The following is a 23,990-nucleotide window of genomic DNA, read 5'->3' on the forward strand; positions in this document are numbered from 1 at the left end:
AGATAATGGAATCTCTTCTTGACAACTTTCATCAAATTGTTTCTTCCTACGAATCATACGTTTTGGTGGAAAAATAGGATCAATTTCCATCTTAGATGCAAGCTCCTTAGCTAATGTCAAGGCCGATTGACAACCTTCCTCTCTATATTTTTCAAAATAAGAAATCAAACCTTTCAAGATAACTATTGCAACATCAATTTGCATATCTTTAGATTGTAGTTTTTTGCTAATCAAATTTGTTTTGTTCAATATATTATGCCATATAGTCATACCCAACAAAAATTCAAAATTCTCAAGTTCATTAGTCGCCAAAGACTCGGCCTCACTCCTAGTTTTAGCATCGTCACTAACTCTTGCTAGTTCAAATAAAGCATCTCTAATCTTATTAGGTTGAGTTATTATAGCAGTAACACTATTAATATGACTTTCCCATCTTGTTGTTGATAAGGACTTTAAAGTAAATTGATGAAGGTGATCCTCTAAAATTTTCCATCTTTTGTAGAACTAGCAAATAAAGTATACAAACGTTGCACAACTCCGAAAAAAGAGACAGCTTTAACACAAGAACTAGCCATATCACATATTGTTAAATTAAGAGAATGAGAAGCACATGGCATATAAAATGCTCTATGGTTAATTTCAAAAAATCTCTTTTGCACACCTTGATGTTTTCCTTTCATATTGGAACCATTGTCGTAACCTTGTCCCCTCACATTGTCAATATCAAGCCCAAGTGATTCTAAAGCAACTTGTATTTCATTGAAAATAGCTAATCCCGATGTATCATCCACACTTATAAATTCTATGAAATATTCCTTTATCATTATTTGAGAACTAGTCATATCAACACATCGAATTACTAAAGTCATTTGCTCATTATGACTTATATATATCTGAAGTGCAATCAAGTATCACTGAATAATACTTAGCCTCTTTGATTTTTTAACTATATCATTTTAACTTTAGATGCTAATGTTGAAATCAACTCATTTTGAATCTTATGACTAAGGTAATGATAGTGAATTTCCTTATTTTGGACACGTCTTAAGTGCTCTTGCATTACCAAATCAAATTCTGCAATTAATTCAAGTAAACCCAAAAAATTACCATTATTATTTTGGTAAATTTTTTCATTATCCCCACGAAAAGTCAAATTACGTGTAGCAAGACATTTCACAACAGCAATAATTCTAACTAACACTTGTTTCCAATGTTCTTTCTCTTTCTTAATGTGTACTTGTAAATCATTATCAATTGTTTGATTGCGTTTCAATCTAATATGCAAATCAATCCAAGTCCTCATATTATTAATATGCTCGACACCATTCTCATGTGTTTTGAGTCTATCATGTATATGTTTTCAATCGTTCAATCCTTCATTTGCTAACAAACTTTTACTTTGACATGATTTAAATAATTTGCAACAAAAGCAATATACTTTATTCATATCTTTTGAATACACTAACCATTTTCTATCTTGATTCTCCCCATTTGGGAGTTTTCTAGTATAATGAGAATATGCAAAATGTCTACCAAATTCATATACGGGGAATGTGAGATTATACTCTCTTAGGGGACCTTTCTCAATCAAGATATCTCTAGTTTTATTATCAATATTATCCCAAGTTTTTGGATCAAATATATTCAAAGTAACATCATCAATTTCTATATGCAAAGCACCATTGTCATTGTCATTGTCATCCTCATCTACATCAATTTCTTTGTTCAAAGCATTATTTTCATTCTCAATAATAGCATCAACCTCTTCATTTTCAATCACATCAACTTCTTTCAACGAAGAACTAGAACTAGGTATAAGAAACTTATGAATGACTCCTTTTTTAGTTTTAATCACCTCATCAATTCTTTTGCTTTTATTTCTTTTTTGACTACCCGATGCATATTTTCTAGGCAACATAATATCCACAATAAATTTCAACCTCAAAGAATCAAAATAAACACAGCAGCCAACAAAATACCTTAAACTTCTAAGTTCTAACTCAAAGCAATTAAATTTAAATTGGAAACAACACACCAGTTTGCAAAACCGGCGACCGCAGGGCGCAGAGGCGCAGCTACAGGCCGGAGCACCGGCGACGGGCGACCAGAACGCAGCAGCCAGCAGAGCAGAGCCAAGAGAGTTGAGAGATGGAGAGAGTGGAGTGTTTAGAGTGTCGAGAGAGAGAGAGTCAGAGAGAGTGCAGGGTCGATAAAACCGTTTGGGAGAGAGAGAGAGAATAGAGATGAGAGCAAAGAGAGAGCCGTTTGGAAAATATATATATATATTTTAATTGTTGAGCTGCTGGGCTGGCTTGCTGCATCTGTCCGTCTCCCACAAGAGAAAAAATAATTTTTTTTTTTTACTAGGATATAATACAAATGGGCCTAAATTTTGGGCCCCCGGGGCCATTGCCCCACTTCATTCACTAGAGGGCCGCCCTGCGTGAAGCTGACCCACCTTAATTTTGCCAGTGACTTTATGTCTGCCTTTTTTCTAGATCTTTATTGAAACACTTAATATTTGTAAGATGCATGCTTTCCTCCCTCCAGACTCCCCTCTTTCTGTAAGTTCATTATTTGATGTGTGGCATTCGGTGTCAGTCTACTTACTTTTTCCTATGAACACACAAGGACCTTATATCCTCAGTGTAAGTATTTTAACATTAGCATTTTCATCTTCAATTTATACTTAAATTTGTTAAGGAGTCGCCCTGGGTGCCATGATTCGACCTCAATGCCACTAACAGACCTCTATTATGTAACATAACTCCAACAGAAGTTACAGAGAGAATCCTCAAGGGATTTTATCAGGTAAAATTCCGTGTGTTGATTTGCACTTACCTCCCTCCCTGACCGCCGCTGCTTTGACCTCACTTTTTGGTGATAGATTGCTTAGAAAACGCCCATATGCATTACTATGTTAATGCATTTGAAAAATCAAATACATCAATCACCATGTTATTCTTCTTGCTTATTTTTCTTCCATTGGTATTACCTAATTTTTCACATAGGGTGTATTGGTTTGGTGAAAATTAAAGATATATGATGAAATTAAGTCAAAAGTAACCGAGTCTGGGCGATTATTTAAGAAATCAATGAATAAATCAACTATTTTGGCCACCACATGCCTTGATTTCGAGTGTAATAAATTCTAAATAATAACTTTGTCCAACCCTTTTCCAATAGGAGGCTTAAAAAAGAATTCTGATGTCACGTTAATTAGGTTAGTGACAATATTTTTTTTCCGTGTATCTTGAAATCAAGCGTAATGTTTTTCAAATAACTAGTGTATAACCCGTCGAAATTCGACGGGGAACTATTTTATATTATAATTATTATTATATATTATTTTTCAATATAGCATATAAAACTGTTTTTATATAAATTATTTTTAATTTTAAATTTTATTGGATTAAAATAAATTATTGGTACAGTTCAAGCTATAATAATCTCAACAATTTTTGTCAGTTATATGTTAATTTTTGTTGAGAGTTAAAGTAAATTATCTTTTTATATAAATTTTTATTTGATGAAATTTTATAAAAAGTTGATGTGAGATTGGAGATTTTAGAAAAATAAGAAGAAAAAGATTTAGGTGTATTTGACATAGGATGTGATGAAGGATTGACGCATTTTATTTTTTTGTTAATCGTATATAGGAAAGATTTACAAATTTTAATGGAGTATAATTTTATAAATTGATAGACAAAATTTAAGACCACATCTTATATATAAATATCATCTCATCTATACCTTACAAAATTTTGGAACATCATCTTATCAGTAGCGTGAAATATAACATTTGACTTTGTATGTCGAACTTCTAATCTTATCTGAAGTTTGATATATGTGATTTGGCTTATGAGCATCATCTCATCTGTAACTTGAAGATAAAACATGACTTGTGAGCAACATCTCATTCGGAGCTCGTAAGACCATAACTGACTTGTGAACATCATCTCGTGTGGAGCTTGAAAGATCATAACTGACTTGTGAGCGTCATCTCGTCTATAATTTAATAGATCAGAGTTGAATTCTAAGCATCACACATTTCGAGCTTGAAAGACCACAAATGAATGCTAAGCATTATGTCATTTGAAGTTTCAAGACCGAAATTAAGTTATAAGCATCATTTTGTTTGGATCTTGACAAACCACTTCTAATTTATGAGCACCACATTGTTTGGAGCTAAAATACTCATGAGACCATAATTGGCTTGTGAGCATCATCTCGTGTGGACCTTGAAATACTATAACTGACTTGTAAGCATCATCGTGTTCATAGTTTGATAGATCGGAGCTGAGTTCTAAGCATCACTCTTTTGGAGCTTGAAAGACCGTCGATGCGTGGTAAGCATTATCTCATTCGAACCTTAAAGGACCGGAATTTAGTTATAAGCATCATCTCATTTGGAGTTTGGCAAACCACTTCTGACTTATGAGCATCATATTGTTTGGAGCGAAAATTAAGTTTTGAGTACATCTCGTATGAAGCTTGATAGACCACCTCTGATTTTTTTATCATTATCTCGTTTGGAGTTTGAAAGATTAAAAATGAATTTTGAGAATAATCTCGTCTAGAGCTATAAAATATATATATATATATATATATACATAGCGGAAATGCTAATAAATCAATTGGTCAATTTGTATTGTCATTAATTTAATACAAAAGATAATTTTTCCAAGTTGAATAAATAAAAAAACTTACGCAAACATATCAAGATGAATTAGTTTTAAATATATTAAGCTAAATTTTACTATATTTTAATGGGTTAAGTATCAAATTGCCCCCTATCGATGGCGTCCCTATGGCTTTTAGTCCCTTAAAGTCAGGGGGGAGAGCTGCCCACTACCTCAACGTGGCTTTTTGGCACCAATTTCCCCCCTATCGATAGGGGTCCTCCCCCTCGCGTTTAGCCCCCTAAAGTCAGGGGGGAGAGCTGCCCACTACCTTAACGTGGCTTTTTGGCACCAATTTCTCCCCCAGCCTTTCGATGGAGGCTGCCCACTACCTTAACGTGACTTTTTGGCACCAATTTCCCCCCAGCCTTTCGATGGAGGCAGCTCTCCCCCCTCACTTTAGGGGGCTAAAAGCCATTGGGACGCCATCGATAAGGGGCAATCTGATACTTAACCCTATTTTAATTTATTTATATAAATATTAGTATTTAGAAAATCATCTTATGTTTAACAAATAATTAGAATTTTCAACTTTCTCAATGTTAGTAATGTGGTAAACTCGTCATTTTTTAAAAAATTGAATTAGATAATTAAAATTTAGAGTTTTCACATTTACGCTAAACTAAATTTCCCTTGAACCTACATCAAATAATTGAATTTTTAATCCGATTATTGGTTAATCCAGTTAAACCAAGTAACCTATTTAGTTTTGCAAAAATCAATAATAATTAATTCGTATTGTTGTTGGTTGATTTGATTTTTTAAGAAATAACAAAACTAAATTATTTGATCTTTTTTTAAATATAATTATTTATTGGCCAACTAAAAGTTAATTGACCAAACTAAATTGATGATGAAAATATATAAATGACGAAATACTACTACACAAGTATTTATATAGTCTTTAATCAAGATGGGGTTTGATTAAAAATCAATGCGGGATAAGAGATGTTTCTTGTGAAAAAATGAAAATGGAGCAGAATAGAGAATTTTAAAAATGGTGAGATTTTAGATATGCCACGTAGGCTAAACTATTTTCCTATTATAAAGATATTAGATAAATTAAATTAATTTTTAATATTAAGAATATAACTATTTATTTGGCCAACTAAAAGTTAATTGACCAAATTAAATTGGCACTGCAAATATATAAAGGATGAGATACTACACAATATAGACTTTAGTCAAGATGAAGTTTGATTAAAGATCAACGTGGGATAAGACATGTGACTTGCGAAAAGAATAATGAGAATAAAAGAGAATAGAGAGTTTTCAAAATGATCGAACTATAGAATACCACATACAGATTTTCACAGTTTAATTTTATAGAATAATAGTCATCATCTCAATTGATTTACTTTATTTAAATTAATATACTATGTATATACTATATACTACAAAAAATCGCAAGACTTATTTTTATATAGATTTTACATTTGCTAAAATTTAATTAAAAAGTGTCATAAAAATCAAATATGTGGTTCAAATTGCATCATTTTATTTTTATAAATATATTTTTATATAAATTTTACATTTGCTAAAATATTGTAACGCCAAATGTTGATTTATAGAATTAATAAAATATAAATAACATCAGCAAAATTAAATTTATTAATTTATTATTTTATTATTTTAATATATGGACTAACATTATTCAATAAATTAATTATTTCCAAAATAATATTAGATAATTTAAATTAATTTTTTAATAAAAAATTTAACCATTTATTTTGCCAACTAAAAGTTAATTGACCAAATAAAAATCAATTGAGATGTTTGATTACAAATCAATGTGGGATAAGAGATGTTTTTTGTGAAAAATGAAAATGAAGGAGAATAGAGAATTTTCAAAATGATGAGATATTAGATATGCCACAAAGGCTAAATCATTTTCCTGTTATAAAGAAGATTTGAAGTTTAGCACAAAACATAAAGTAAAAAATTCATCATTAGTATAAGGGGTACTTCTCTACAGCCAAAACATCAAACATAAAATTCATCATTTTTAAATGATTGTTAAGAATAATTAAGATTAATATTATTCACGTTATAAATATAATATATAATATGAAATTAAAAATGAAAAAATTGCAAAATGTTTAATTAAGAAGAAAAAAAAAAGAATGGAATAAAGATATAAAAATGGTTTGATCAAACTTGCCAGTTTTTCTTTTTAAACCGATCAAACTTGCCGTTAATTATATTTTAAATGCAAGGTGTTTGCATTAGGGTGGAAGTTATGGTAAGACAACTATCATTAAAAATAGAAATAAAATAAAGAATGAATAAAATGTAGAATTTAGAAAAATGAGAATAGGAGGATATGAGGATACCACCTAGGAGTGAGAATTGTTGTGGTAGCTTCAACATGTATCCTATTTAATACTCCCTCCGTCCACTAATTATTGTCCTAGGGGAAGTATAAATAACACTTTCCCTAGGACAACAATTAGTGGACGGAGGGAGTAATAGATAGAAGATTCTTTATTTATGCATTACTAATTTTATTCAGAAATCGATCATATTTTATTCAGAAAAGTATGTAAGACATCCGTTTTTAACTGATTTTTATCGGCAAATTTTTTAGCAGTGTGTTTTGAATTAATAGACATCGCTATTGTATAGCGCTAATAGAAAGATTTCGTAATTAATTTGGTGGGGGGGGGGATTTATTATATTTTATAGCCCCTACAAAAGGGGCTTAATAAAATAAATTTTTATTAAGACGTTAACTTTATACCATGCAAGAAATTACAAATAGAAGCCATAATGTAATGTAGTCAACCATTAAAACATAATAATTTACATTAGACATCTATAGATGGATAAAACATGACATAAGGTTCACCTTCAAATCATGTTCTAATGTAAAAATTACATTAGACATCTATTGATTCTATTAGAGGACATTCTCTTCTTCTGATCCCTTCACGCCTGATGCAAAAATTACATAAGGTTCACCTTCAAATCATGTTCTAAAACCTTAACGAACATTTCGCTTCATGGACAATACCGAATGTCCTTAAGAAGGAAAATTCTATTTGCTAAAGTTAAAAATAAAGTCAGCAAGAATTCACATTGAAAAAGGTAACTTTCAACAGCTCATTGAATATAAGGTGGCAAGAAGTAGACAAGAATTAACTATAGTATTGAAGATCATTTCTAATATCATGTTCGCTAAATATGATCAATTGGAAAAAATCATTCTATAGACTACAAGCAGTATAAACTACAAGATTTGTTATTCTTCCGACCCCAAGCAGTTCATGGTGCCCCAGAAACAACCAACAAAAATGAGTATTTCCTTTAAACTTCCATTTCCATCGTGTTCCTCCCTGCTAACCCTCGTTATCACTACTTGATAACTAAACACAACTGTCCTAAAAAATTTCCCCGCCACTAAACCTTTTCCTTACAAACCAACTGCCTTTACCCAGCCAACTACATTACCCAATGAAAGTTACAAACTCACAGCCACTTCAGTTTGGATGATGTGGTACACCATAAGCTTCCTAGGTGTTCGCTTTCATCTTATGTCTCAGGCAAATGTTGAAAATATCAACAACCTAAGGTTATAAAAAGTACAAAATGGTTCACTCAGGCCACCATAATGATTGCTAATCGCATATAACATATAAAGATGGCAGTCCTTATTTTTCTTAAAAATGTAATTGAAGAGATCAAAGTAATCAACAGGGAAATCCACAAAAGTTTTCAGCAATGAATGAACAATGACAAGAATCACAATCTAGCAAACAGAACTAATGAGCTTATTTAACAATCAACTATTTTCTAAAATTATTGCACAAGTCGGGGGGAAGATGGATATTATAAAAACTATGACTATTGTTTTGAATTGCAACTCAAATCTTGTTTCCTAAATAGCATAAAGATGCACGAAGAATTCCATTAGGTATTATGAAAAAAAAAAGTTTTATAAGTGCCTCATCTCTACATTATGATGAATTGATGATAAGAATCAAATGTCGTGGAATCCTTTGGCTATCCACATTTTCAAACACTTCTTATAAAGCCAACAGGAGTTGAGTCGCATTGATTCATACCTCTTTTTCCTCCTCTAAAATTTCTTGTTCTGCCTCTTCATAGCAGTCTTCCTACCATTTCCATCAGTCGTAATATGAGCATAAATTTACAAAATATATGTTGAGATGAAGAAGATGAAAATATGTTCTAGTAACAGAAATCATCTAACATTCTTCACCCTACAAGAAACTAACACAAATTAACTCAGCAGAGACATAATGTGGCAAAAATCAAACATTTTATCTTCATCAGTACACTAAAACAAATCCAATGAAACATGTAGCAAAGTAACTCAATATGATATGTGAATTAACCGTCAATAGTAAAAGAAAGAAAAGACACTAACTCTCACCTAGGCACAGATGAGTGCCACATTAAAGAAATATTCCTGTTGGGGTCATGTGTGTAAACAATAAAGTCAAGGAAATGGTCTTACTTCTGTTCGAAATCAAGATGCTTCTCTACTTGGGAATCCACTAAGAGCATCATTCAAGCCTGGAGCAATTTCACAAACCAAATTGAAGTATCAGATGTCTCTCAATTAGAAAAATGGGAACAATTGCCAATACACAGAATGATATGGAGAAGAATGAGTGCATGAAGCATTTTTCGGTGTATACACAAATACAGATAGGATGGAGGCAGGTTGCATAGCTCTTGCTTGCCTTTATATCTTATAAGCAAGATTATGACACCTAGTATTTGCTTTCCAGCTTGCCTATATGGACAATATATAATGTTTGAGGATTAAACATCATAAAAAGCGAAACTTCATGCAATTGAAACTTCATACAATATAAGAATATCACCCCTCCGCCTGATTAGACAATGCAATGAATCAATGTAACTCAAATCCATTCACTAACAAAAATAGGGGTATAGTAATTTACCAAAAGTTATAGCACTTTCACAAACTCAAACTCACAATCATCAATGGCTATCTCTCTTTTTGGTCATTCATTGTCCAACTCTACTCCAGAAGGTAGCTCGAATCTATTCTTCTTAGTTTCATCATCTTCAACCTCATCTCCAGTTTCCATGGCTGAGTCCTTCGTGTAGTCAACCTTGAAGTCGTAATCATCGTTTCCATCATGTTCCATCGCAGATGGCTGATTTTTCTTTTTCCGCCTTTTCTCATCTGTTTTTCTCATCTTTGTATTTAGCATGCCCTCCTCAGCATACAGCTTTTCATTTTGCTTGACAGTAGCAGATTTCTCCTTTGCATTAACTTTTCCATCTTCTTCTCCAGATGCCATGGGCTGATCGTCATCATTGCCCTGAGGTGGTTCTTTGTCCTGCGTATCATTGATTATGGTGAATAAATAGTAGTAATTGCAGAAATGGAAATCACTAATCGGTTAACATGACCAAGAGCTTTCTTGATCAACCTTTAATCATATTTCATAAGTCAATTAGACGCAGAGATCACGCTGATCTAGAGTCTATTGAGGAGATACACAGGTACACACGAGGCCCTATCATATGAGATGAACTTCAGAGAGAAAGCCAACCTCAAGCATCACCATATCAAAATTCAAAGGGGAATTTGAAGGAACTTCAACTGGATTGAAGTCATTCACTGATTTCAAACTGCCTATAATAGTTGATTCGCTGCCATAAACTTCATCTATGTTGAATTCCTTCCCAAGTTCAGTGACGATCCTTGCCTCAGAAGGCTCATCTGCATTCCTCTTGGGAGGCATGGTATAATACGGAATTTTACCTGCAGTTGTAAAGAAAAACAAAGTTTAGCATAGCTTTGCATTATAGGCTAATAAAACATACACAATAATTCCAAGAAAATTTTTTCCACTGAAAGTTTTTGTTTATTTTTTAATAACTGGCTATGCATATCATTGCATCAAAAATTAATAATCATTCATTTGAATATCATAGTGAATACAAAAGATATGTTTGAATCATTCATGGATTGTCATGCTTTATCTAAAAAAACTGACATTTACAACATAGTTCTATTCTCAATCAGAAAGAAAATAATTTCATCCAAGTAAATCTCTTGGTTAATTTGTTGGATAATTCTTTGTTAAAACCTCAAATACACTTTTCCATTCTCTCATCCACCTCTTTACCTGATCAATAACAACTGCAGGATTGGCATCATATTGTATTTATCATACCAAGGGGAGTGGATTCGACGTGTCTATAATAGCAATCTATTATGCCTTTTCAGCTGTCACATATATTCCATCTCCAAATTTAACATCATAAAAATCAAAATTTACATCATTAAAATCAGAAAAAAAGCAAGAACCTAAATGATAATTAAATTGATGAATGGTTCTTAGAAATCAAGAGTAATTTTTTTTTTTTTTTTATCACTCACCTGCGGTTCTGGAACCAAACGTGTTTGAGCTCAATGTTGAAAAGAATGGGGCATTCCCTGGTGAGCTGCAGCCGGCGGCGGCGGCGACTGGAGGAGACGAAGCTCGCGGCGACAACTTAGGATTATAGATTTGGGAGTGGAGAGAGAAATTTGCGCCATAGATCAAGCGATGGGGAGAAAATACCAAATCAAGGTATTTGCAGATTGATTACTGTGAGAAGCTGAGTTTTTTCGAAGGCGTAAAAGGTAGAATTTAGATAAATCGAAATAGAGACTTTTGAGAGCGCCACGTAGGATAGAGAATTGCTGTGGGCTCTCAAAAATGTATTGCTTTATAGAATTGATAGGCTAATAAAACACCACCTTCTGCATTCCTCCGAGGAGCAGTTATCACTCTTTGTAAAGTTTGCTCTTCTTGTTCAGCTGTTATACTATGACCAAATATGACAACCGAGAGAAACACCAAAAGAAGCAGGTTCACTCTCAAGCCCATCTTTTTTGTGCTTCAAACTATAAAACCACTCAATCATATGCACAAAATAACAGCTGGTATTGTTGTGTTCTCTACCAAGTACGAAGTTAAGTGAGCAGGACTCAAATAATATTCCACGCTGATGGTACTTTACAATTATAGCTTAGTGATTGCCACTTACTGCTCTCCTGCACATGGATGTTGAATTAGGTAATGCTGCCCTTGATGCTGCTAAAAATAAAAGTTGAGCAAGGAACAATCTTCCTAAACAAAGATCAAGAAGACATAAAAAGATGTAGTAATCATTATTCACAAGCAAGATAAATGTGACAGCATAAAATACGTGGAAACCTTGAATACATATGCTCTTAGTTTTCCAAGACACCGAATTCAAAGAGGGGGCATCATGAACAACAAAAGTTGCACGAAAAGTGAACATAGCAGGAAAGAATCAATCTGAAGAAAAATCCGGAGAGAAAGCCAAACAGATGGAAGTCAATCCGTATTTACGTAGGAGATCATCGAAGCTTTTAAAAGTTGCTCTTTATAATCTCAGTAAAGTCCATGCTCAAAGTAGGATTAATCAATTTTGTTGATTTAGCTCTATACCTGGTGGCATTCAGAAATGATTTCTTTTAAATAAAAAACTTTGGATATGATAACGAGATAAATAACAGATAAGCTAAATCTTGACCCCTACAAATTTCACAAGTTCCAACTTTCTAGGATGAATAAGTTATCAAGCACAACACACTTTGATCTTCCCAGTTTCAGCGTAGTCAAGAATCATAAAACCCCCAAACCACCACAAATATTCAGAAAGTAAACACAAAAAATCCAATCGGCCGCTATCCAGACACAAAAGAACACCACGCAGAAAAATATTAACTTAATCAATTCCAGAAACAATAGAATTCTTGATTCAATCATCACAAAATGAACCCAAAAGATGAAAACAGACCAAATAAATATCATTATCGTGATTTTTTTTTTATATCACTCACCTGCGGTTCTGGAACCAAACGTGTTTGAGCTCAATGTTGAAAAGAATGGGGCATTCCCTGGTGAGCTGCAGCCGGCGGCGGCGGCGACTGGAGGAGACGAAGCTCGCGGCGACGACTTAGGATTATAGATTTGGGAGTGGGAGAGAGGCGATGGGAGAGCAAGAGAGGCTGCATATATGGTAGGGCGTCAGAGAAGAGCTGGCATGCCTCGGAGGCTCCTATGGTAGAGCGTTAGATACCAAATTAGGGCGTTTGCATTGATATGGAGAGAGAAATTTGCGCCATAGATCAAGCGATGGGGAGAAAATACCAAATCAAGGTATTTGCAGATTGATTACTGTGAGAAGCTGAGTTTTTTCGAAGGCATAAAAGGTAGAATTTAGATAAATAGAAATAGAGACTTTTGAGAGCGCCACGTAGGATAGAGAATTGCTGTGGGCTCTCAAAAATGTATTGCTTTATAGAATTGATAGATATCTTACTTCATTATAATAATTTCAAGATAAATCATAAAGCAGGCAAAAAATAATTGTACGATATGCATTTTATTTTTTAAAGCAATTATAATGACTCTGGCGGTCTTGACAGTCTTGTATAGGACTTGGTTGAAGAAATAATACTTCTCTTAAATCTTAATTAAAATTGAACACATTTTGATATAATGATTTCGTTAGGAATCGAAAAAATCGAGCTTCATTTTGATTTGAAACACATTTTAGTATAACAATTTCGTTGGGCATCAAAATTCGAGCTTCATTTTTGTTTTAACCTTCTGAGCATAAATATCCGTACATTTTCCAACACAAAAATGACAAACAAAAGGTTAATTTTCACTGCCAATTTACGTGGGACACAGCTGGTGATAACGCCAACACTCATCTTTGCAATTTGGCTTCATTCCATTCTCTATTTCAAAGTTGTGAAACGTAATCATTCTAAAAAAAAGTTGTCATTCTATAATATAAACATTATACCAAATGAAAAATATTTCAAGCTCCCAATGAAAATAATGTTTAGAAGTAAGTTATAATATTTAAAGTATCAAATAGTGATGTTCAAACGATTGACGCATAAAAGTCATATATAATTGTTTCAGGGTCCAGACGAGATAATCCTCAAAAGTTTGGCGTTCAAAAGTTAAATGTTGTTTTTCGAGTTCTTGATAATCCTCTGGTCTTATAGAGTTGAGATGGGATGATGCTTATATGGCATATGAGATCTTAAATTAATTTTTATCCGTCAATATAAAAAAATTGTACAAAATTTATATAAAAGAATATTATTATTATTCTAGCAAAAAATGAATATTTAATTGACGAATATAGTTGAAATTAATATAATGTAAACTCTATTACATCAAGTTAAATTAATTAAAAATAATATAAATAATTTAAATCAAAATTTAAAGTCCCATCGAATTTCGACGGATTATACACTAGTTCTATAATATAAACATTATACCAAATGAAAAATATTTCAATACTAGCAGTCAAGATGCACTAGTGAAGTGTAAATTAATAGTTTCGTGACTTTGTGTTGCGAAGAACATACAACTTATACAAGCAAGCAACAAGAGTGGTCGAGAAATGACAAAATTTCCATTTTATAGTAATCTTTCCACATTCTGCTGTATTAAATTATATTAATACAAATATTGACTATATACTTTGAAAAATGTTTCCACATCTCCATATGTTTTTTAAAAAATGCTAGTCCCATGGGTTTTACAATTTTCCCTTCCAATTTAATTTTTTTTTTTGAATGTACACAAACAAAAAATAATATTTAGATTTTATTCTGTATTGTATAAACTAATCATAAGACAAAAATTTGTTTGAAATCAAAAGTTCGAAAATTGGTTGAAATTTCAACCGCCAAAAGAATTTAAACTTATCTTAATCTTAATAACGATGATTGAAAAGTGTATTTATTTAAACCATGATGAAAAAATTGGATTTAAATGACAATCTGTATTAGTAGTAAAAAACAAAATAAAAAAAAATCCGGCAGCAAAAAGTTTTGATCCTTTGGTTGGCGGGTCCCACCCATCATTTGAAAAAAATAACTCAACGCGAGACCACTTCCAAATATTTTTGATTTTGGAAACTCCGGCGGCAAAATCAGCCGGCTCGTGACTTCCACAGCGAATGGCCTCCGCCTCCGCCTTCCGCCGCTCCTCTATCTCCCCCTTCCGCTCCCGGAAACCCCCTCCCCCGCCGCCCGCCCGCCCCGCCACTCCGTCCTCCGCCGCGTCGCTCCTCTCTCGACAGTCAGCTCCGCCGCCTCACGGAAAAGTTAAGGAGAATGTCACTGTCACCGTGCGATTCCGGCCTCTCAGGTGGAAGGGAGAATCTCGATTTTTATGCGAATTTCATAGTTTGTACTGGTCTGCATTTTATTGGATTTTGGATGGTTTAATTGTTCGGTTTTGTGTTTTGCTGTTTACAGTGCTAGGGAGATTGGTAAAGGTGATGAAGTGGCTTGGTATGCTGATGGAGACTATACTGTGCGGAATGAGTTCAATTCCGACATTTCGTATGGATTTGGTAAATGTCTGCTCTCTCTCTCATGCATACGCATTAGCTGTAGACGAAAAATGGAGATGTTTTCTGTGTGAGATTAATGAGTAGTGGACTCTGGGATGAAGTCTCGAATCAAAATAGGCTTCATTGATAGATTTATATAGCAGGCAACCTGCTGCTTCACATATTGTTTGCGGAAAGAGGATGTCAATGCTATTGTTTAGCTCTTTCACTTGTGCGAAATTGCGAATATAAGTCTAACACAAATTGAGAAATAAATGGAGCAGAACTCGTGGCAGTTCTTACCATTTCTGTTCACTAGTACAACTGGTATGTTTTGGATGATCGTTGACCGACAATTTTTGGAAATTCCTTTGTTTAAGTATCTTCAGTGAGATTGATTATAATGAATCAATTGAAATATCAAACTTTTATCTGAAAGTTTCATACTTTGCATGGGGAGTTGTGTAATGTCCATGCACAGCCTATCACTTGCTTGTAAATGCTTATATTTGGTATGTGTAGCTAATAAAAGTTGTAGCGATGAAGTTTCAGTTAGATTCCAGATCATTATGATCTGCGTATATGTCAGCAGAATTGGACACTACAGAGAGAATCTGATATGCACATATTCATGGATAGAAGGTGTCCTTTATGGCTAACATATGGATAGAAGCTGTATTTTCATTGAAAAGTATATATAAGTCTTCCTCTAGAGCAGCTTAAAAAAGAAGGTGTCCTTTATGGCTAACCATATAGATAGGAGTGTACTCAAATTCATTATAATGAGAACGAGTGGGAGTAAAAAGTCCTAATAGCCTGTCCCACATCGAGAAAATGTGCTTTGATGCTCAAAGCTTATGGATTTGCATTTATTAATTTCGTTTGAAGGGATACCAAGAAAGCTATTCCAGCCAATGTTTTGATACTTTTCTCAGATTATAAGGTCTTTTAGGTTGTTAATTCATGCAAATGTGAGAAGATGTTGCAGAATAAGTTCTGCATTTCCATTTGTAGAACAACATTCATCTTTTAGTTGGTTCTTTCTGCCTTTGTGTTGATAACTTATTAATTAATGGTGATCAAAACTACTTGTGTTCCCAGACAAAGTATTTGGTCCTGCAACAACTACTCGCCAGGTGTATGATGTTGCAGCACAACATGTTGTAAATGGTGCCATGGAAGGAATAAATGGTATATATTTTCATTACTCAACTATCTGTAATTTTGGTACCATATATTTTCAGACTACAGTCAACCACTCTGCCCTAGTCTAAATTCCGTTACATATTTATGTTTAAAGACCGTAAAGACAATTCATAAGATTGTCTTTCTTTTTCCTCCTCTTTTTTGGACAGCATTTGTCCTTAATGTAAGCCTGCCTCAAATTGTAATGTTCTTTGGAAAACCAAGGAAACTGATCCATGCTCATCTATGTCGGGCTCTGATTAGCTATTACCCTGTATCCCATTGCAATAGAATTTTCTTTTGGCAGTTGACTCTGGTTTTGATTTCGTGCTTACTTGTTTCTGTAGGCACTGTATTCGCTTATGGTGTTACTAGCAGTGGGAAGACACATACGATGCATGTAATGGCTAACTGTTCTTCAACTCCACATTTTTTATAAAATGCTTAGCATTAATCAAACTCAGGTGCATCCACTTATATTGTTCCTGATTGATGCTAATGTTGAAAACTTTCTGCTTTTATGTCTTAGGGAGAGCAAAAGTCACCAGGAATCATACCTCTGGCTGTTAAGGATGTCTTTGGAATTATACAAGAGGTAAGTCCCATTACCTTAAAGTGGGCACTGGCCGTGACAAGTATGCTAGTTTTGTTGTTTCTATCACAATAAAGAGATTATATTTATTCTAAAAGTTGAATTATCTTTGCTATGCTGTATTAGACGCCTGGGCGAGAGTTTCTTCTCCGAGTTTCATATTTGGAAATATACAATGAGGTTCGTTTCATTATTTGCAAGTTGGAAATATTTATTATTTGTATTTGATTATTTGCTTTATGCAACTTGCTATTGACTAATTGAGCTACATATGAGATTGAATTTCATTAGGTTGTCTTTCTGTAGCTGATTATATTTGTCCAACTATTCTATGAGGTTAATTCTACTCATCTGGTGCACTTTGCATTAACTTAAGCTGCACTTGTTTGGGGTTAATGCAAATTATAATATTTTCCATGTCAACCCATTATGCAGTTTGGTTGACTTTTTTGGGTCCCCTGAAAGTAGTTGAACCTGTAGCTAATCCAGCAAGGCCTGGTCAGTTGGACCCCTTTGGGGTGGTGTCTTCTGTAACTCCACACTTCAGAGCACACTTATAAATCTTTGCTTTGCCTGTTGCACTTGCACCCCTTGCTATATATACACACAAGCTCCCAAATGATCTGTACATCTTCTTCGGATTTGATATTGTTCCTTTAGTTCAGGAGTAATTAAATAACAAGAAAACCATTTTTAGCTTAGTCGGTTGGGGAGGTGGACTCTGGATTTTCAGAAAAATAAAATGGATAGCAGGTGCTGCCTGCTGGTATTGTTGATTTTCTGGCAAGATGAGGTGGGATTTTGAGGACTAATACTATTTACCTGTAAAGTTTTAGTGAAGTGCATTTCAAGACCTTGATTGTTGAATTGGGTTTCCAAACTGGAAGCAAGCTCATCCTTATTTGATTATGAAATTGAAACACGAGCCTCCATGCTTTTCTTACAGTTTTTGGAATCTTACTTATTAGATATTTGTTTTTGCATTTTATGTATGTCCCTGCATGGAAATTTAGGTCATCAATGACTTGCTCAATCCCACTGGACAGAATCTTAGAATACGAGAGGACTCTCAGGTATATATGTCTTTTAGTGGCGTCAAGTTCTTGTTTGCTGCTTGATTTTATTGCATAAGCTGCATCACGGTTACAATGTGAAATCAACTGGATTGCTGATGTATAAATTAATAGGCGACTTTGAGGAATATTAAGTAACTTTGTAGGGCACATTTGTGGAAGGAATAAAAGAAGAGGTGGTACTGTCACCTGCCCATGCTCTTTCTCTAATAGCATCTGGTGAAGGTAAATTGACTTGTAAAATCTTCGATCCTGTTATTCATGATAAACTCATCCACATACTCTTTAAACTACTGTTCTCAAATGTAGTTTTGCTCTCCACTACCTTATTATCCTTAACGTTCAACGCCTGTATTTACTCCTGGAAACATCTAATGTTTTTCTGCTGTTGTGCTTTAATATTTTCTGGCTAACAAAAATCTTAACTTTTTCTGTCAATATTGATGCAGAGCATAGACACGTGGGTTCTAATAACTTCAACTTACTCAGCAGCCGAAGCCACACAATATTCACTTTGGTATTACAGCTCTTATTGTGCTTTCGTTTTCTCATATAGAATTGCCTGAAGTCATCTTCATTCTGCCATCTCATTTGAGTTTTATATCTAGAGGGCTGTGCATGTGTTTTACCGGAAATAGTAGAATTGGCTTTTGTATTGAGCATGAAAAGCTGTAATGTGAATACATAGCTTGGTGACATGTTCCCTGGGTTTCAGGAATAGTCTGTTGAGCTTTAAAAGGACTAAGTCAGTTCTTGTCCTTTAGGCTTTAGCCTCGTTCGTTTTCTTTTGCGAGACATGTATGAGTTTGCGAAAGAATCATTGGCAAACATTGGACTTCAATTTTCTTTTGATGCGGTTTTAATAAGAACAATGATAAAAAGATTTAATAGTAATTGACATCTTGCTCATGATGACTGTTTCTTTTCTATTGTTCTTTCAAGAGCTAAAAAGACTTCAATAGTTGTGGCTGTGTAATTGATGCAGAACACAAAATTAAATTCTCTTGAAACATTTATTGTATTAGATAACACTCTAATTCCTTGATCTTTAATAACTTATTCATCTCACAGACTGTTGAAAGCAGTCTACGCGGGGACATTGAAGGAGAAGAAGTGACTCTATCGCAATTGGTATGTTCGAACCTGCTGTTTGTCTAACTCTGTTGTGGTTTCATTTACATTAGTTGTCTATCATTTTTTATGCACTATGAAAAGATTTGAATACACAAAATTTTCTTTCTTCCTCATCGCCTTTTTTTCCTCCCTATTTCCCTGTTTCATTTAATCCGATTTTGCTGTTTGAGTGTCTAAATAGCCTTAAGTTTCTTAAGTATCTCTCTTTTTATAATATTTGGGCAAGACACTGAATTCTTTTATAGCATTTAATTGACTTGGCAGGATCTGAAAGTTCTAAAACAGAGACGACTGGGTTAAGGAGAAAAGAGGGCTCATACATAAATAAAAGCTTACTTACTCTTGGCACTGTAAGAGACATGGCCATGTCTTTCCTTTTCACCATTACTTTGGTCTCAAATTTACTATTGTGTGTTTCATATTACATTTAGCTAACATGATCAATAATTTCATCTCTGCAGGTGATATCCAAATTAACGGATGGAAAATCCACTCATGTACCTTATCGAGATTCAAAACTTACACGGTTGTTGCAGTCATCTCTTAGTGGCCATGGCCGAGTCTCAGTAAGTTGTAGTTCACGAATTTGTAGACCTACTAAAGACTTCCTATTTCATTGAAATGTTATCTAGGAGGTTTCTGTTGGTGAAAATTATGATTTTTGCTTGAACTTTATGCAGCTTATCTGCACAGTTACTCCAGCCTCTAGCAATACCGAAGAAACACATAACACTCTTAAATTCGCCCAACGAAGTAAGCATGTTGAAATCAAAGCTTCTCAAAATAAGGTGAGGTGTATCGAAGTCTTTAACAGCACAAGTAAAGAAAGTAGAATCGGTGGGAATATTTCAAAGCTTTACTAATCTTCTTGAATTTTCATGGATAGATTTTGGATGAGAAGTCTCTCATCAAAAAGTATCAGAGAGAAATATCCAGACTAAAGCAAGAGCTTCAGCACTTAAAGAGTGGAATGACGGATAAAGAGAATCAGACAGCGCCAAGCCAAGAAGATTTAGTTAATCTGAAACTTCAGGTTGGTGACAATTGTATTAAATTGTTTTGAGGAGAAAAGAATATGGCCTATGATTACATAGTTTCTTTCTTCTCTATATGCTGGTCTTGGAACTTTGTGAGCCAAAAATGGTGCTAGTATATTCCATGTTCTTAAATACTCTGTGTGTTGCAGTTGGAAGAGGGCAAGATTAAGTTGCAATCGAGATTAGAAGAGGAGGAACAAGCCAAAGCTGCTTTGATGGGAAGGATACAGAGGTTAACCAAACTAATTTTGGTTTCCACAAAAACTACTATCCAACCAAATACTGTTGAAAAGACCAGCCACTGGCGAAGGCATTCATTTGCGGAAGATGAGGTGCTAACTTTGTTGTTAATTCTGTACTAGACATCCAAGATATTGTTTGTTATCTTAGATTAGCCACCTCACAAAGGAATCGTAAGCCTTGTTTGTGTTCCTTGCTTATGCAGCTAGCATACTTGCCTGATAGGAAGCGAGAGAGCATTATCGATGATGCTGGAAGCATTGATTCTGAAATTTTGAATGATGGAAGGAGGGACACTGCGAATCTTGATGATTTAGTCCAGGATTACAGAAAGAACAGAAGGAGGGGGATGCTTGATTGGTTCAAATTGAAAGTAAATCGTTATGTGGATTTTTTTGGAATGTCTCGTTGAAGCACAAATCTTGAGATGCAATATAAATGCTTTACCCTGTGATTGCAGAAGCCCGAAAATGTGATTGGGACATCGCCAAATACTGATTGTGAGAGTTCTGCAAGTGGTTCACCTGCTTCCTCATCAAAATCGTCACAAAACAGAGTTATGTTTAGTGATCTAAAAGATGCACAGAGGAGATCAATCAGTAGAAAAGTAGAAGATGCTGCTCAGGCTGGTTCATTTCCCGAGAGGACTCAAGCAGGCGATCTGTTCAGTGCAGCTATAGGTGTGCAACGTCTCCCACCGGTGAGATATAGTTTGATTTAGTTAATGCATGACTGCTACCTAGACAGAAACTGTATGTCAATATGGAACTCCATTTCTTTTCTTGAAGCTCTTAGCAATTGAAACTATCACAAGCTTATAGTTATGTTTCTGTGTTGGCTTAAATAATTTTGATTAACTTCAATGGTAAATTTCTTGTAGACTGGGAGCACCATTACAGACCAAATGGACCTTTTCCGTGAGCAGATAAAGATGTTAGCTGGAGAGGTTGCTTTTTCTACCAGTTCTCTGAAAAGATTATCAGAGCAAGCGGCTAAGAATCCTGGAGATTCGAAGCTACTGGTTAGTTAATCAGATATATTTGTCCTTTTATATCGGTGTAAGTGTGTAACCAATGCTATTAAGGAGTGCATTCACATTAGTTCCACATTTGAGTCTTAGATGTAAAAGGTCTTGGCATGCCTGCAGTGGCGTGCTTTAGAAATTCCTTTGCATCACATGCTTTAGATGCTTCACGTTGATTATGGATTTGGATTGTACTTCTCATCCTTAAGTAAAGTACATAATGTAAATTGAGAATCATGTTCATTTCCACTGTCACCCGATTCAGGAAAACATGCAAAAACTGAAGGATGAAATAAGAGAAAAGAAGCGTCAAATGAGAGTTCTTGAGCAACGTATGATTGGGTCAGTGGAGACATCTCCGTACGGTTCAAACATTGTTGAGATGTCTCAGGTAAGCTTATCAATAAAGGACAAAACATTCATAAACCTCTGATGAGCTTTGCAAACTTACCGGCGATCTGTGTCTGGTGGTCTGAGTAGTAGAATAGTCACCACAATGCTTTTTCCTTGTTAATTTCCCCCCTCTTTTCCATGTGCTTATTTGTTTTTAGTCATCTGAAATTTTAGTGATTGTTGATTTTATCTTAATGTCAGAATGGTTTTAAAAAAGGGAGTCGTATTGCTTGAAAAGTTTTCTTAAAACTAAGGATATTTTTCTGAGAATCTTGTTTCCTTGGCCCCCCCTCCTTCCACTTGTGCAGGCTTTGTCTAGGCTTGCCACTCAATTAAATGAGAAGACTTTTGAACTTGAGGTATGTTGAAGTTATATTGGTTTTGCGCGATGTTTCATTTTTGGAAAACATGAACTCACGTGAACAAAAAATTATGTTGTGACTGGTAAAAGATCAAATCGGCAGACAACAGGGTCCTCCAGGAGCAACTGCGAGAGAAGGTAATTGTAATTGTTTAAGTTACTGGGCAGTTACACAATTATCCCACAATTTAACAAACTGTTGTCTGTTATTAGACATTGGAGGCTACTGAAATGCAAGAAACCATCACTCTCTTGAGGCAGCAGCCTGATTCCTTGATGTCAAATAAAAATTCAAGTGCAGATAGCAGCACCACTAGGGTGAACAGCTATGAGGATTCCTTGTATACAAAAAATGGAAGGGGGTATGATCTCAATTCGTGTGACGAAACATCTTTGGATGAAAGTACACCAACTAGTGCTGGAAGTTTGAATAGATCAATATTCAACCATGGAAATGCTAAAGAGTGCATTTGTGGTGCCTTTACAAAGTCTCAGCTTCTTGCACAGGTAGGTATTTTAGGCTTATGTTCCCTTTGTGGTCAACGTGAAGATACTGTAAATAGTTTCTTTGCTAGTATTCTTCACATGATTAATCTTTCAGAATCTGATTATTATGCAACCTTTTTATCTCAGGCTGCTGAGATAGAGTCATTGAAACAAGACAAGGTCAAACTTGTCAAAGATAAGGATGGTCTAGAAATTCACTGCCAAAAGCAGACTGAGGAAGCTTCGTATGCGAAAGAGCTTGCAGCTGCTGCAGCAGTTGAGCTCCGAAACTTGGCAGAGGAGGTAACTAAGCTTTCCTACCAAAACGCCAAGCTCACTGCAGATCTGGCTTCTGCTACAGATGCCCGTTGTAAAGCAAACTGCTGCCAAAAGTCTGCTCCAGTTGATATGAGGCAAAACGGGGCAAGTGGTAGCCAATCTGATCCACGCTCGAGAAAGCAGCAGGATAGATTATCAATGGAGGAGTTTGAGCAGGAGTTGAGTGCAAGATACCAAAGAGAGGCCTCTTTGGTTGCTGCATTATCTGAAAGAGATAAAATCGAAGCTGATCTGCGAAAGAGACTTGATGAAGCAAAGAGGCATGAAGAGAAGCTTGAAAATGAGCTTGCAAACATGTGGGTTTTGGTTGCAAATATTCGTAAGTCCACTGCTGCTTCTGATGAAACCAGACAATTGAATGGAGTTCTTCCATTTCCTGATGGCCAGTCTCTAACCAAATTCCACGAGAACGAGGAAAGTGAAATCGCTCAAGATGCATGCTCGTTTGATGAGCTGAAAGCGCGCTATCAATCTGAAAGAAGGAAGTTCAAACACCTCGATGGTTTAAATCTGAGATCTAAGGTAAGCGGTCACTATTTCAGATTGCTTCCTTCAATTTTTTTGGACACTGAATCAACTTATGTTCTTGTAATATAACTTGCAGGGATCAGATTATCTTTCTTAGTATTTTGGACTTAGGTGCTCCGATGGACTCATCTCCGTTGAGGGGGTCGACTCGCTTATCCATTCTCAATGCAAGAATTCTGGACTTACTAGTTCACCTTTCTCAGATAACTTTAAATTCCACAGTGGTGTAGATGCAGAAATCTGGTTAGAATGTGTAAATATATTTACACATTTATGTACAGTGACATACATTTCTGTAACATGTGCTATGTTCTAACATTGTAACTTGTAATTCCCAATCTTCCCATGTGAATACTGTCTTAGGACATAGAATGGCCATTTTAAATAGGATCTACCCTATATTGTACTATCACCCCTATGAGTAGTTTAGTCCAATCATAATTTGATAAATGTTACTCCCTGTTTATCATTTGATAAATGTTGCTCCCTATTTATCCTATATCCCTATTTATCAGCTTTTAAAAAAA

The 23,990-nt window shown here is 34.7% G+C and overlaps 2 protein-coding genes and 1 long non-coding RNA gene across 4 annotated transcripts; 1 reads left to right on the forward strand and 2 right to left on the reverse strand.

The window, feature by feature from the left end:
* Nucleotides 1-3,986: 3,986 nt before the first annotated feature.
* Nucleotides 3,987-12,887, reverse strand: LOC130992713 (uncharacterized). The gene is made up of 2 exons (XR_009091359.1): nucleotides 12,543-12,887; nucleotides 3,987-4,360 (listed from the first exon to the last, which is right to left on the reverse strand). It is a non-coding gene; the product is annotated as an uncharacterized LOC130992713 (long non-coding RNA).
* On the reverse strand, nucleotides 9,562-12,684 carry LOC130992681 (guanine nucleotide-binding protein-like NSN1). Of its 2 annotated transcripts, XM_057917432.1 has the most exons (4): nucleotides 12,547-12,684; nucleotides 11,071-11,730; nucleotides 10,238-10,449; nucleotides 9,562-10,021 (listed from the first exon to the last, which is right to left on the reverse strand). In XM_057917432.1, exons 3-4 carry the CDS (start codon nucleotides 10,427-10,429, stop codon nucleotides 9,680-9,682), a joined length of 534 nt encoding a protein of 177 aa, XP_057773415.1. In that variant the 5' UTR covers nucleotides 10,430-10,449; nucleotides 11,071-11,730; nucleotides 12,547-12,684; the 3' UTR covers nucleotides 9,562-9,679. The 2 variants fall into 2 exon arrangements, with proteins under 2 accessions (XP_057773415.1, XP_057773414.1); XM_057917431.1 differs by lacking the exon at nucleotides 12,547-12,684 and having other exon boundaries at nucleotides 11,071-12,049.
* A 1,687-nt stretch (nucleotides 12,888-14,574) lies between the features above and the next one.
* On the forward strand, nucleotides 14,575-23,950 carry LOC130992546 (kinesin-like protein KIN-7C, mitochondrial). Its single transcript, XM_057917220.1, has 24 exons — nucleotides 14,575-14,884; nucleotides 14,995-15,092; nucleotides 16,173-16,262; nucleotides 16,604-16,656; nucleotides 16,786-16,851; nucleotides 16,975-17,028; nucleotides 17,862-17,921; nucleotides 18,068-18,146; nucleotides 18,371-18,438; nucleotides 18,993-19,052; nucleotides 19,301-19,405; nucleotides 19,517-19,621; nucleotides 19,736-19,843; nucleotides 19,942-20,088; nucleotides 20,242-20,424; nucleotides 20,538-20,705; nucleotides 20,793-21,032; nucleotides 21,213-21,353; nucleotides 21,622-21,747; nucleotides 22,058-22,108; nucleotides 22,201-22,248; nucleotides 22,324-22,617; nucleotides 22,744-23,457; nucleotides 23,540-23,950. The coding sequence occupies exons 1-24, from the start codon at nucleotides 14,694-14,696 to the stop codon at nucleotides 23,558-23,560; spliced, it is 3,270 nt and encodes a 1,089-aa protein (XP_057773203.1). The 5' UTR covers nucleotides 14,575-14,693; the 3' UTR covers nucleotides 23,561-23,950.
* Nucleotides 23,951-23,990: the final 40 nt, after the last annotated feature.

Source organism: Salvia miltiorrhiza, chromosome 7, assembly GCF_028751815.1.
Source record: "Salvia miltiorrhiza cultivar Shanhuang (shh) chromosome 7, IMPLAD_Smil_shh, whole genome shotgun sequence".
NCBI lineage: Eukaryota > Viridiplantae > Streptophyta > Magnoliopsida > Lamiales > Lamiaceae > Salvia > Salvia miltiorrhiza.

What these genes read in the sequence shown, in the direction of transcription:
- LOC130992681 (XM_057917432.1), bottom strand. Translation starts at nt 10,429, where the DNA reads ATGCCTCCCAAGAGGAATGCAGATGAGCCTTCTGAGGCAAGGATCGTC. An exon ending in TTGATATGGTGATGCTTGAG is followed by an intron (nt 10,022 to 10,237) that starts GTTGGCTTTCTC and finishes AATGATACGCAG; the next exon opens with GACAAAGAACCACCTCAGGG.
- LOC130992546 (XM_057917220.1), top strand. Translation starts at nt 14,694, where the DNA reads ATGGCCTCCGCCTCCGCCTTCCGCCGCTCCTCTATCTCCCCCTTCCGC. An exon ending in AGAAGACTTTTGAACTTGAG is followed by an intron (nt 22,109 to 22,200) that starts GTATGTTGAAGT and finishes GACTGGTAAAAG; the next exon opens with ATCAAATCGGCAGACAACAG. An exon ending in AGGAGCAACTGCGAGAGAAG is followed by an intron (nt 22,249 to 22,323) that starts GTAATTGTAATT and finishes GTCTGTTATTAG; the next exon opens with ACATTGGAGGCTACTGAAAT.